Below are 14,492 nucleotides of genomic sequence, written 5' to 3'. Positions count from 1 at the left end.
TTCTTTAAATAACTGTTAAAATGTAGTTTTGTAGTAATTAAACGATTCTAATGTTTAACATCAAAGTATAAACTGTTTAATAAAGTAAATATAAAATAAAACTTTGCTTTTTTAAAGTTGTTTATTTACATAATGAATTACAAGCACACCAACACTTATAGCATCATTTCTATTCTGTAAAGAAAAACAATTCAGATTTTTCTTTTTCTCTTATTAATGACACATCGCTGTTATATGACATGCACTGGTAAATGACTTATCAATTTAGTTAAGCTTAAATTTCTAAACAGCATAAATACAGAGAAATATTTTTTTTAAACAGAGAAAAAAATGACTAAATGGATCATGCATTTTAAAATGGGATCGGTATCGAAAATGAGTTTTATACGCACGGAGAGCAAAAGTAAATTTGCTATGGGAATCGTTTTCTTAATATATTAATAATCCGGACGACATTCTGTACAATTAGAAGAGCTGACAATGCCTAAACAAAAGTAAATGCAATATAGTAAAGTATACAATGTATCAAAACTTATAAAATGGGAGATATATTTTTTTTTTTTACATTTAAGAAAGTATACAGAAATATAAGATGAGTATTTAAGAATGACTTTTCTAACGAAGAGTCGACTCTCTCAATTACAAATTATAAATTTTATGGGACAAATTGTTATGGTCTTTTATGAAAAACTGTATCTTACTTTTATATATATATAATACTATGATGCCATTCTGTGCATATCTGAAACAAAAATAAAACTTACAGATGATGTGAATCTGTTTTTTTTTTTCCATTCCCTCTGAAAAAATTCCTTTTGATTCCAAAACATATAAATCACACCTCATACGTTGAATTAATAGAAGTCTAAGAACTGACATGTAAAGGTGTCACATGCAAGACTACAAATGCCTAGCAATCAAAATGCTTGTAAGAAGTCTGTACATCGCTGGTCTTTCATTTGGATTCGACATTTCGACACGATTCTTCAAGGTCAGGAAGAGAGAGTCCCGGACGAAGGAGCATCATCTGGATACGAATTCCCGTTGTGAATGTAAGATGTTCCGAGACCATACAGATGTCCACAATATTTTGCGTCATCGATGTTATCTTCAAAGAACATCTGTCAAAAAAATATCAACAACACAGATGTTAAAAGCAATACAAGATTTTTATTTCATCTCAAAAAACTTGATCAAACATTAGTGATTTTTTAAATGATTAGAAATGATGTTAAGAATCAGAAATCCTCTTTATTTTTACAAAAAAAAAATTTAAAAAATCTCTAAAATTAATTAAAAAGTGTAAATCGTGTCTCCAAATTATTACTGTATTCTTCAGCATATAGGAAACTACTTTCATCCAAAAAAGACTTGAAAAATTACCCCAAATCATATAAATGAAGTTGTAATCTTCCATAGATGAATGAATTTCCCAAAAGGCCTTCATTAGTCTACAGATAATCTCTACCTGTTGCTCACTGTTGGAAATTTTAATTGTAAGTGATTTCTTTAAACAGTAAAAATATTTAGGACCTAGTGCCAAAAGTGCAGAATGTCTTGATACACTAAATAGTTTATTCTAAATATTCCATGCTGAAATGGGAGTGCATCTTATATGCCATAAAATATATGCATCAATCAACGACATTTTATTTACTTTGTTTGTTTGTCTTTCCATAAAATTTCAGCACCAGAATATAAAGGTTTATATTTTATTATATATATGTGAGTGAGAGAAAACTGAATGAAAAACATCCAAGTAGAAATACAGTAAAAGACTCAGATAAGAAATGTATATACAAACATTAATGAATAGAGCAATCAAAGAGAGGATACAAAAACAATTAGATAAAGTTAATAAAATAATCATTTGCTCTAAACCGGATGTTTGCAACTGGCTTACTGTTTGATGACAAAAAAGTTCTAGTTGTCGTCAAAAAGGAGGATGTATAGTTTGTATTTGTGTTAAATTTTGAGTGCTTTCAAACAATTTTAGTGAAATTAAAGTAAATTTCATCAGTCAAATGCTACATAAAATTTTTCTTTATTCAATAATGAAAATTTAACAACCAATTACTTCAGTTTAAAAAGCAAAACAAATGATTCTGTTAAATTACATGTTATAGAATAACAATCCAACACAGACACACATCAAAAAATGTTTTCCTCTGTAATAAAAATTAGCAAACATTGATTGACTTATAATTTTACTGTGATAAAAAAAAAAGCAATGACCAGATTCTAATGCAAATCAATACACTGGTATGTAACTGCAGCGGCCAAAGATGAAAAGATTTAAATATCGTTAAGTTAAACAATGATTTTTCAAATTAATTAGTATTAATTAATATTAATGAGCAAATGTACAAGTTATATCTTGTAATTTTATTTGTTGAGGAAGTAAAATAATTTTTTACTCGTTCAAAAGAACATATAGCAAATTTTTAAACTGTACATTTACAGGATATTTAAGAAATAACTTTAGTAAATATTTATTTATCAGTGATCTAGAACCTTTCTATTATGTAAATCAATTACTTTTAACAGAGAATATGTTTATTTGTTATGTGACATCTACATAGAAAATTAATTTTTTCAATAAATTATACATTTAAACAGCGCTGTATAATTTATAAATATAAGTAACAATTATGGTTGAAATATTAGATGATTTAAAGTAAGAATTTACTATAAGATTTCAGAATAATAATTTGTTTCTTACTTGTAAACAAACCCTCTTAATGTATTAATTATAAAATTTAAATATGTTAAACTGTTGTTAAATGAATAATTATTTTTCGTATATCCTGAACACGACTGGTATGTAATAAAAGCACATTCAACCATGGAGAGAACATTTCTCAAATAATAATAAATTAAATAACAGTAAAAAATAAAATGTTATTTAATATTTGTAAATTATTACTACTTGCATATTTTCAAAAGAGAAAAAATGATAGTTATTACTATTATTTCTGTTTGAATATATTGAATAAATGTGGGTAAATGCCACATGATGACAGGGATATGTTCGAAGCAATTATAGAGTGTACTTAAATTTTATATTGTCTACTCTACTACTTATATAGGCAGCTATGAATTTATCATCTTTATTATAATCTTATAGTACCTCTAATGTATATGCAGACCATCATTAAGTAGCACATCACTGTTAACAATTACCTATAAAGATTATAATTACCTCTCTCATTTTAAAAAATGATGCACCAGTTATCAAACTGTCGCTTCCTGCTTGATGTTGGGGTCCTATCCTTTCAAGCTAAACAAACAATAATAATATAATTACTTCCAAACAAAGACATATTCATAACTTAATTAATGAAATTATTTCAAAAGCTATATAAATATAATTTAACAAAGTAAACAAATGTTAAAAGCTTAACGGGCTCAAAGATTTATTCATGATTAAATATTTTTCGAGATGTTTTACATCATCTACAAATCGTCATTAATACATTCAATTTAAAGATTATTCTTTATTTGAAAGTTCTTAGCATTTGTTGACATTGTTAATTAAAGATAAAGTTGTTTATTACTTAGGAAATAAATTATTAGTTTATTTATTTTCGGAAAGATGCTAATTATTAGAGTTTAAAATGAAAATTTTTGTAATAGAATAAATACTTTAAAGACATCAATTCATCTTTACATCATAAACAAAATCTGTAGATAAATTATAATCTTCCTTACTGTATTTTAATCTGAGAATGTAAATGCATGTTTCATTAAAGAATCTTAAAGCTAATAGATTTAATATTTCACAGTTTATTTGGCATTAAAATAAAATTATATCTTCATTCTTACAAATCAAGAATGCAGACATTTATCATTATTAATTAAATATTTTGATATAACTTCATCATTAATACTCTAATTGAATTCTCGAATATCTCAAACAAATCACAACAGAATAACAATTTCAATAACTGTCTCTTTATACAATAATATCTTTATCAACTCAGTCATCTGGCCAACTACTAAAAGAGCTGTAATTATGTAATTTCATATCTATGATAAGATGAAAGTGCATTATCAGTATATTTTAACAGTAAAGTATCTTTGCAAAATAGGAAAATTCATAAATAACATAAAAAAAGCTTCTTGTTTTAATATTATAATGGTACAGTAAGAACAGCAGACATATTGGGTGAACAGTAAAGTCCTTATGTATCCATGTAACTGACAAATGCAGATAGCTACAGTTATGATGATGATTTACAGTTATGGTAAAGTGACTATGTGCTACGAGACAAGACTGTTTGCAGTGCTTCTAGGGATAAAATTCACAATTTAGCACTCTAATTTCACAAACAATGAACAATATGGAAAAAAGTCAATTACAAAGTTGTAGAGTATGACTGATTTAGTACAAAAGGACATCCTGCATACGTAAATAGTACGAATAGAAAGGACAAAACGCTAACTTGCACATCAAGCACAGATGGTAAAACATGTATTTCTCATGTGTTTATTTATAACATGTCCATTTCTCATTTTCCTGCATACTTGTTGCATTCATTACTGTGTGTTGTATGTCGTGCATTGGCGTATAGGGACTTTACTAAGCACCCTGTATAATCATTTATTAAGTAATTAAAACATCTGAAAAAACAAAAACCCTTGTGCCAATAAACCCAACTAACAATTCTTGTTTTATTTTCTTTCATCTTTATCAGGTTTAAAATTTTAAATTAAAATACTTTTTAAATTCACTTTAAAACCTTTCAATTTATTTAATATCTTATAAAATAAATCATTATTATTAAACACACAGGAAAGTAGAATTTACAATCTTTAATTTTAAAACTTATTCTAATCAATCACTGAATATTCAACAACTGAAACTGCATGGTTTGCTATACTACTGTTGAATATTCAATACATAGAAATTTGAAAGCTCCATGGATTAAAACATTCTGAATACTAATGAAAATTAATTCATGAAAATTGTTAAATATTCAATACCTGAAAATAATTCAACTTATAAAATCATTTATCTTATAACAAGAAACTAATTTTTATTATTTTATTGTCGGAAAAAATCTGAAATGTAGATGAACAATTAATCAAACCATTATCAAAATCTGACTGCAGTGTACAGCCGAGAGGGTGCTAGAAAGTAACTGTACCATGTGTTATTAATGTACAGTAAAACCTGCTAATGTGACCACTGAACGGACCAGCTCAAAGTGGTCATCTTACACAGGTGGTCACATTAGCAGGTTTCAATATACATTTTTTAGTAACTGAAATTTGTTTATATGTAATTGTAAAAGTAAACTAAATCCAATTGCTAAATAAGTAATAAATGATCCTTTTTCCCCTCTATATCTCAGATATTCTCAAAATGAATCATGACATACTCACATATTCATGTAAAAGTTAACCTTGATGTCAACGTCATTCCACAAAACTGATCTGCCGGTGACATCATGCATAACATTGTTAGCTGTGTCATCTGTGATATCATCATGCAAATGTTGTATATGATGACAACATTTAAATGACATTGCACAAAATGATAACACATTTAATCTCTATAGAAAAGATGTAAATATTATTCTGAAAATAAGTTATCTAGTCATTAATTTAGCAGTAACCACGGCTCTAAACATATACACTATCTATTTTATACTTATAAACATAAAGTAGATAGTGTATAAGTGAAATGGATCACACCATTTCTCAAAGAGTGTCTCAATAGAAAATCTTCAAGAACTCTTTATTAAGGAACTTCAATGAATTTGAAATGAATTGTAATAGTTTTATAAATAAGGAAACTTTTTTATTCAATCATAAGAAATTGATTACAAATACAAATACAGAATAAGAAAAAGATATTATAATTATAGTTGCACAATTCATAAACCTTGAATATGAATATATTACTACTGATTACAAATGGAAAGACAGTACTCGATCTTGACATTATGATTTACACATATACATACAAAACAAATACACCAAGTACTAGTAATTAGATCGCCTGCAGTTTACAAGTTTGTAATTACAGAATTTTCATTTCTATTTATTAAAATTTGACAATTACTTTTGTAATTTTGTTGATTGACAATATTTAAAAGCTTTCAATTTGCAAATCTATATATACGACTAGCAAAAAACAAACTTAATTATTGAATATTAAAAATGATTATGTTTGTAATGTTGATATAAACACAAAATAACTTTAAAAGTGTATTTAAGAAGCATGCAAAGTAAGTAAAAGTTCTAATAATATCTATTTGGTTCCTTCAAATGAAGCATAGACCATATCGAAGATATCAAGGGAGAGTAGGACGTAACTGTACAGGTTGAGGGATCTATCCTTTTAGATTTTTTTGGGCCCTGCGATGGGTGTACTGTGTCTGTAAATCCCTACATATACAATAAATCATACACTTACATTGGATGTTTGAGTCTATGTTTCGTATGAAGGAACCAAATAAATAATGATGAAAAGTTTTGATTAAATACAACACTTGACTGTAATACATTTATTACAATACTTTATATGTTAAAATTAATTATTATTCTTATATACAATAAGGTTTTATTCGTATAATAAATCAATAATTATAATAAAATTTCTGATATCATTTCTATTTGATTATTAAGTACAAGAAAAATGCAAATCAATTTAAAATAAACTGAAAATGTAATTTGTATTAATAGTAATCATTATGTATAATGAAATTAAATTTTATTATAATAAATTGAAATTTAATTTATTTAAGGAAACAATTATTCCTAATTTTAATTTACTTTTTCTCCTATTAACTGTATTATGAAACTAAGTTTTTCTATTATATTATAGTAACCTGAAAAGAATATAAAAATAAACTTATCCCATTCAGACTTTCGCAAAAGTATCAGTTTTCAATCAATTTTGTTCTTTTTCTTTTATAATTCTGTATATATTTCAAATGTATTTTGTATATTTTAAGTAATTTTATTATATTGTTATATTATACTTACTGTTCATGAATGATTAGTTCAAAAATTTAGTTTATATGAAGTGAAATATTGAAAAAATAAATAAAACTCCTTACTGTAATTAAAAATTATGCAAAAATTAATAATCATATTTTGTTTTTTTCTTTTAAATTACAAAATAAAGCTTGATTCATATAAATGTTTTACCAATTCAAAAAGATACTAGTGTATTAACAAAAATAAACAAAATAAAGTGATATAAAAAAAGAATTAAAGAATTTTTTGTTAGTATTCTAAATTAAAAGATGCAAAATAAAATAATTGCAGTCTTAAAATTTCAAAGATAAAAATTAATTATACTTTAATGCACAAGTTTATAAGAAATATTAATATGAAAAATTAATGAATGTTACTTATACCTGTATCTGATTGATAAGAACACAAAAAATTCTAATTTTTTCTTACGTTTTATAATTTTAATTTAACATTAAATTATACTGTTGAATCCTGGTTAATTTAAGCATATTATTATTTCACTTGAAATTCATATTTCATAGTTATTCAAACCTAGCACATTTCATACTTCAAACAGGAAACACAAAAAAGAAAAATAGTATATGAATTATTGATTTATGGAATGCAAAAAAATGGGAAATTCCAAAAACATCTAAATTGGATAAAATTTTCACATGCATTACAGTTTTAGTAGCAATTATTTCTATATATCAAAGTTGTTTAATTATGTTTTTACTATATCTAAGCAAGAAAGATATACAGTTTTATTTTTAGCCTAAAAAGTTAAAGGAGCTGAAGAAGAAACAAAAAGACATAATCATATTGCCAAACAATACAAACTTGCAGAAAACTAGTTTAATTTTCAAAAATAGATTTGAATTTTTGATAATTTCCACTCTTTCAATATTAATCCCATTAAAACTTAATTTTATTAACTCAGAATATATTTTATAAGAAACAAATCCTGTACATTTCCTTTATTGTTAGAATCACTGATTATACTTATATTAAATAATTCTTTAAATTCGATAATCCTGCATTTGAAAGTGTATAGTCTACAAAATATACATACAATTACTATATATTATTACATTTTCATGTCAGATTTTACAGAAACTATATTTAAACATGTTTAAAACTAGCAGATATACTTGGCAGTGCTCAGAAAAATTTGATATTGCACTCTTGACATTATATAAATTTCAAAAAGACAATGAATGAGAGGATAATGTTTGTAAAGTTTGGTTAAATGTTCTCATACTTTCTTCAAATGCAAAAGGACAGACACAAAAAACTTTTCTCTTTATACTGTATATATAGATTACAGTTGCGAGAAATCCACAAAAATGCTAATTTTTTTATAAATTTTCTATAATCTGAAATTCATGTATTATATTTGCGCTACTGAATGTTGTAATCCATTTATAAATTTCAACAAATTTACCCTAAAGTGTTTTGATACGTAGAGCAAGTGCTGTTAGCTCAATCATATACACACAACGTTGTACAGCAGCAGCAGAAAAGGTTTGTTAAACTAGAAAAAAAAACAACAAACATCAATCGATAAAGATGATATCGCATACTTAACAACCTTGGTTTGATATCTATGCAACATAAGGTAACATGCATTTTGTTATTTCGTCTTTTTTTTTGTGCATGTCACAGCAATGTAGCAGATTATATAATTTTTTATTTATATTTTTTATATTTAAATATGTTCAGCATTTGCCTATCTCTAATCTGTTTCCGTTAGTATTTGTAAATGTTCTATTTTTTGGAATATAAACTTGATGAAGATCATTAAACATGACTGAAAATATTATTTTCCAGTTTAATAAACCTTTTTTTGCTGCTATACAAGTTTGTCATCATTATAATATTAATATTCATTTATACACTAACCTCAAGTTGTTCAGCAACTTCTTGCAATCCACCTTTTAAATTTTTACAGCTTTTCATTAAATACTTTACATCGTAAATAGTGGGAAAATATATTCTCAAAAGTTCAAAAAATTCGGATTCTTCAGAAGGTAAATTTTGGTCTGTTAATAATTTTAAAAGATAACCGAAATCGTATCCACTGAAAAATTAAAAAAAGGAATTTTATTTACTTGAATATTTTAATGATTTTTTAAAAATAATAATTATAATTTCTAATAATAGTTATACTGAAGCATTTTTATAAATAGTTAAACGCTATCATAGCTTAACAAATAACCATAATATGAGGATCTTTTCTTTGCATATTACTTAATAAAATACAAATAAAAAATAATTATAGCTACTTTAATTCAGAATTATACACTTGATAGATTTAATGTTTCAAAATATGTATGGATATTCTTATTTTTAAAATTTAGCATGTATATATTAAATATTCTGTTAATATCTATAACTAAATGAAAAAAGTTTGACAGAAATTAAATTGTAAGAAAAATAACATAATATGGCACATAAATTCATAAATTATATGTTAAAATACAGAATAACATAACTAATAAAATATGTTTTGTAATACAATTAAATTAAAGTCACCAAAAATTGTTTAACTGTAGTTTTCTGTCTCTCTCAATTTATCAGTCCAACCAGCTATTTCAGAATCATCATTAATAGATGTGTTTTTATACAATTGTAAATTTTAAACTAAGTTGTTTATGCATGTAAAATATTCCAATTTATGAAGCTGAATATAAAAATTCCAGTAGAAGTTAAAATTTCTGTTAAATTGTTAACAATATATATATATGTTTGATATGCATGCCATATTCCAAGTCCCAATGAGATACATGTCATGAGTTAATCATTTTCACATTTAAAAGTTAACTTTTTTAATTAAATGAAGTAAGTATTTCATCTTTTAGAACATGTTCTAACCTATCTGTATAGTAACGCCAAATTATATCAAGTTGTATTACTACTACTATTATTAATTAAATGCTAAGTAATTTGGCACTAGAGGCATGTGTTAGAGTGTATCTAGGCAAATGCAAGTGAGCGAATTTTCCACGTGCGCGAGAATATGTGGTGAGAAGAGGCGAGACACAATAAATATCAAACCCTGTCAGATATGTACAAGAACCAGAAATTCACTCAAACCGGCGAGATTTCTAGCTTCTTGCTTAGGCATGTTTTTCTTTGTGAGAACTATATCGCTCGCAATCTCTCTCTCGCTACTAAATTTGTATCTGCATAGTTGCACCTTTATGTACCATATCTTACTAAATTTAATAATTAAAATTAAATTAAAATTTTAATAATTAATTTAGAAGGTTCTAGAAGAAGAAAATAGGCCCAAAGTGGGATTCAAACCCACAATTCCTGCAAACCGTGCAGTCGTGTTGCCAGTTCCAATCATCGCTTCCAGAACCTATTAATTTAGACATAACCATACCAATTTAGATAAGTGGAAGTCACAGATCAAGTCTTGCTTTGAGCCAATTCTTTTCTTCCAGTACCTTCTAAATTAATTATTAAATTAGAAAGACATAGCACCTAATGCCTGCCTCTAGTGCCAAATTACTTAGCATTTAATTAATAATAGTAGTAGTAATATAGCCCAATATTACTACAAATATAATAATTCAGCAATTGTTTGGCTTTAATATATAACTATTGGGTCTTGTTACGAATAAGACTTATTATACTGGTGTAGTTTCCAATTAGCAAATAGAGGAGATCTTACTCAAAGTCCTCTATTTGCTAATTGGAAACTACACCAGTATAATAAATCCTATTAATAAACAAGGTCCAAGTAGACAAGAATACAAACAGAAATTTATAAAAGTAAGGACACAGAGGTAAAAAGAACTATAACTATAAGATTCTGAGTTTATAATTGTATATATGTATATTATTTTTATTAAATTCTAATTCAAGTATTTTTCTTTTGCTCCCACATTATTTGCTATTTCACTTTTGCTTGAAAACTAACATAAAACTAGATTCCAATTGTTTTCAGTTATTTATATCATTACAATGTGTTCTAGTCTGACTAGTAGCATAGAATGTAACTTGAATGCTTCACTGCAATACAAAATAAAAATAAGAGAAATTTAAATAAATTCAGGCAAATGAACATTCTTAAAAATTTATTTTTAAGAATGTTCATTTGTCTGAATGTTTTGTCTGAATTTATTTCTTGCTACCTATTAAAAAAAACAGCTAAATTCTGTAATAATTGCAGAATCCAACTAAGTCATAATTGTACAAATAAACAGATAAATTAATAAATATGTTTTTCATTTTTTAAAAGTTATATGCATAAAAGCTGATCAATTTTTTTATTGTTTTTAAAAATAAACTCTATGTTCCTATTATAAATTTTAAACCCCATGTAGCCCTGACATAGAAAAACAATGAATACTCTTCTTAAGTTTCTACCCCATTGAAAAGCACAAGTTTTTTACAGCTATCTTATACTTGGTTTAAAATTATCTTTTGGTAAAAAATGAAGTAATATACAGTAAAAAAAAACAATTTAAACCACATAATAAGCACCCATACAATAACCAATACAAACAATAACCACATACAAAAATTTTGGAAATGTAAAAGACAATAACAAATTACTGATTATTATTATTAATAAACATTCTACAGTACTTAGAAACCAAGAAATCAGTAAAAGTGAGCAGTTCTTTTGCTAATTTCTTGTTCATTAATTTTGGAAATGCATTTTTTTTTTGTTTGCATGTTGTCACCAGCCTACTAGTAGTTCTATTGAATAGTTTAACATTGATATACAAAAATGGAAAAGTTGATTAAAATACAGAAATGGACAAATAAAAACACAATCTTATTAAATTCAAAACACTGAATGCAAAGTAAAATATTTAATTTATCTGTATCAGTGTCTTCACGTAACTTGCAATACATTACATGGGTTTTATGACACGACCATACAAACTTTTTACATTTTTTGCATTTGATTCTATTTTTCATGTCTTTTATCTTTGTCAAAATGAGCATCTTCTACTTGTAGATGTATAAACATTTTCTGCTGGTGATAAGGCTGTGTATTCTACTGTTCTAAAACTAAAATGTTTAACACACCTCATTAAACCTCACCTGTGCCTAGTAATAAATTTCACAGGTAAACAAACATTTTTGGGCTCTTTCTGAGCTCTGCTTTAAGTTTTCTGCATTTTACGAATGGAACATACATAGAACACAGATCATTTAAAAAGCAGAGCTCAGAAGGAGCCCAAAAACATTTGTTTACCCATGAAATTTGTCACTAGGCACCAGTAAGGTTTAATAAGGTATGTTATACAATAAGCCCAGTGTGAAGGTGAAAGAACTATACTGAAATGTTTGAAAAAACCAAACTAAAACATTTGTGCAATACACTTTGCACTGACAAAATCATTACTCCTCAAAAAAGTTGATTGTATAACCTAAAATCTTATATGGTACAAAAATTTAATTCCTAAGATAGACAAATGAGTCTATCTCAAAAATTAATGAAAACAGAATGCATTTTAACCAGCACTTTTAGTATTTTAAAATCATTATCTTAAAATGGCTCCACATATTTCATATTTGCCAAATGTTGCATAAACGCAAACATTTTCCTAATACTGAGTAGTGTGGATGATTTACTTAAGACTTTGTATTTGGTATTTCCTATTCTCTATCGGTATAACTTACTGAATCAAAAAAGCTTATTGCCATTGTTTGAAAGCTTAAAACTCGATAGCTGTTATATTCGATTTTGCCTGATGAAGGTAACTTTATGCTACTGAAAGTACTAGCGAACATTCTCATTTTTAAAGTTTATTTTAATAACACCACAACACTTAAGTGTTATTACTATATATTTACTGAATCAATGGGAACAAATAGGCAATCAAATCAGGAAATCAAAGGAAACAAACAGGAAATTATTCATAACAATCCACGAAAAACCTTTTTTTACGAGTGTTATGTCACTATTAAATTCCACAAGTACTTTTGACCTCCACCGGAAATTATTCAGTAACTGACAAATACAAAATGTATGGAAACAACTTTACTGAAAGATTAAAACCTTATTCATGTTTGTATGTACATTATTTTATTATCAATTCCAAAATATAGTAAAAATAATGAAAAATTTAGTATTCAGAAAGCAGTAACCTAAAACAGCTTTTATATCAACATAATTTATCTTATACCTGTGAAATGATATCCATTTAACATTTTCAGAAAGAACAACTCCTGATGTCATCAATAACTGGGCAAACTCATAAGGTTCAATTCCTTCTTCTTCATGCTTTTTGAACTGAATACCAGAATTTGTTAACAGATCGATTGAATCTTGGGCATACATATCTTCACTAAAATAATGTATATAATAAAAAAAACTTTAGAATGATTTTAAAAATTACAGATATTTTTAAACAGAATAGAAAATTTACAATGACATAAACTTACGTCAAGTTAAATTTAAAATTAAATTGCCATGTCGAATATCCACCAGAAGGCATTTTACCGGTCTCATCTAAAAATGTAAGACCCAATTGAATAATCTTTAGCAGGTCAACGTTACAACGTAACAGCTGATATTGATAATCGGCTGTGCTACGAAATTCTCCAATTGGTCGTGCTACAACTCCAGGAAATTCTGTGTCCTGTGGAATAAAATTAGTGTCATGTCAATATGAGTAATTATATAAAATATATTTGTTTGAAGTTTATAATATATCTAAATAAAATTAACAAAATCAAGATAACTATTGACTGTTTATTACCATGGCAACATACTGGTACTCTTGGACGATTTTACGAATAGCCTTAAACTCCTCTTCCAAATTAAACGCCCACACGTCTCGTATCCCACAGGCTTCATTACTAATTTGAGCGTTGGGACTACTTTCATTACTGTTATTTCCAGGACTGGGTCCTGACAATGCAGGCATTGTAATCAGACATCAACAATGTTCAAGTTCGGTTTGTATGAGTTATGAATATTCACGAACCTCTCGCTTTCATGAATAACTTGCTAAATACGTGACAGCATTCTTTATTTTACTAAGAAAACAACTGAAAATAAAATATATGTATTAATCAAACAATTCTTTAAAAATATTTTTTAGATAAATATATTTTAATAAAAGACAAAACTTCAAAACTAAATTAAGTTGCTTATAAAATAAACGATATTATAAAATGTTTAATAAAGTGATGAATATTCCGAATTTAAACTTGCAAATAAATTTGAAGCAATATAGTATATCTTTTAGATATAATTACAATAGGCATATTAACATTTTTACCAATTTTTTATAAAAGAAAATAATAAAATACAAGATAGACAATGCTTATTTAAATTGTAGCATATTTATTAAATCTCGATAATTATTTATATAATTATTTGGACTAGAAAAAAATCTAATAATGTCTTACCAATTAGTAAAAAAACCTGAATTCAAAGTCTGGACACGAAAATTTTCAGCAGTTATTAATACAACTACTACATATTTAATTTCACTTATCATTAACTTTATCTAAACAGTTTATATCTGATATTAAACCACTACATT

At 26.2% G+C, this 14,492-nt stretch overlaps 1 protein-coding gene across 1 annotated transcript; it reads right to left on the bottom strand.

The window, feature by feature from the left end:
* Positions 1–778: 778 nt before the first annotated feature.
* On the bottom strand, positions 779–14,442 carry LOC111631583 (CCR4-NOT transcription complex subunit 7-like). The gene is made up of 7 exons (XM_023375846.1): positions 14,356–14,442; positions 13,701–13,992; positions 13,384–13,580; positions 13,125–13,286; positions 8,872–9,049; positions 3,203–3,280; positions 779–1,121 (listed from the first exon to the last, which is right to left on the bottom strand). The coding sequence occupies exons 2-7, from the start codon at positions 13,866–13,868 to the stop codon at positions 993–995; spliced, it is 912 nt and encodes a 303-aa protein (XP_023231614.1). The 5' UTR covers positions 13,869–13,992; positions 14,356–14,442; the 3' UTR covers positions 779–992.
* Between the last annotated feature and the right edge of the window lie 50 nt (positions 14,443–14,492).

The sequence above is a fragment of the Centruroides sculpturatus genome, unplaced genomic scaffold (genome assembly GCF_000671375.1).
Source record: "Centruroides sculpturatus isolate CEXI.00-Female unplaced genomic scaffold, Cexi_2.0 scaffold734, whole genome shotgun sequence".
NCBI classification, from domain to species: Eukaryota; Metazoa; Arthropoda; class Arachnida; order Scorpiones; family Buthidae; genus Centruroides; species Centruroides sculpturatus.
Note: the sequence above shows the minus strand (reverse complement) of the source record. Positions and strands in the feature narration are given on the sequence as shown.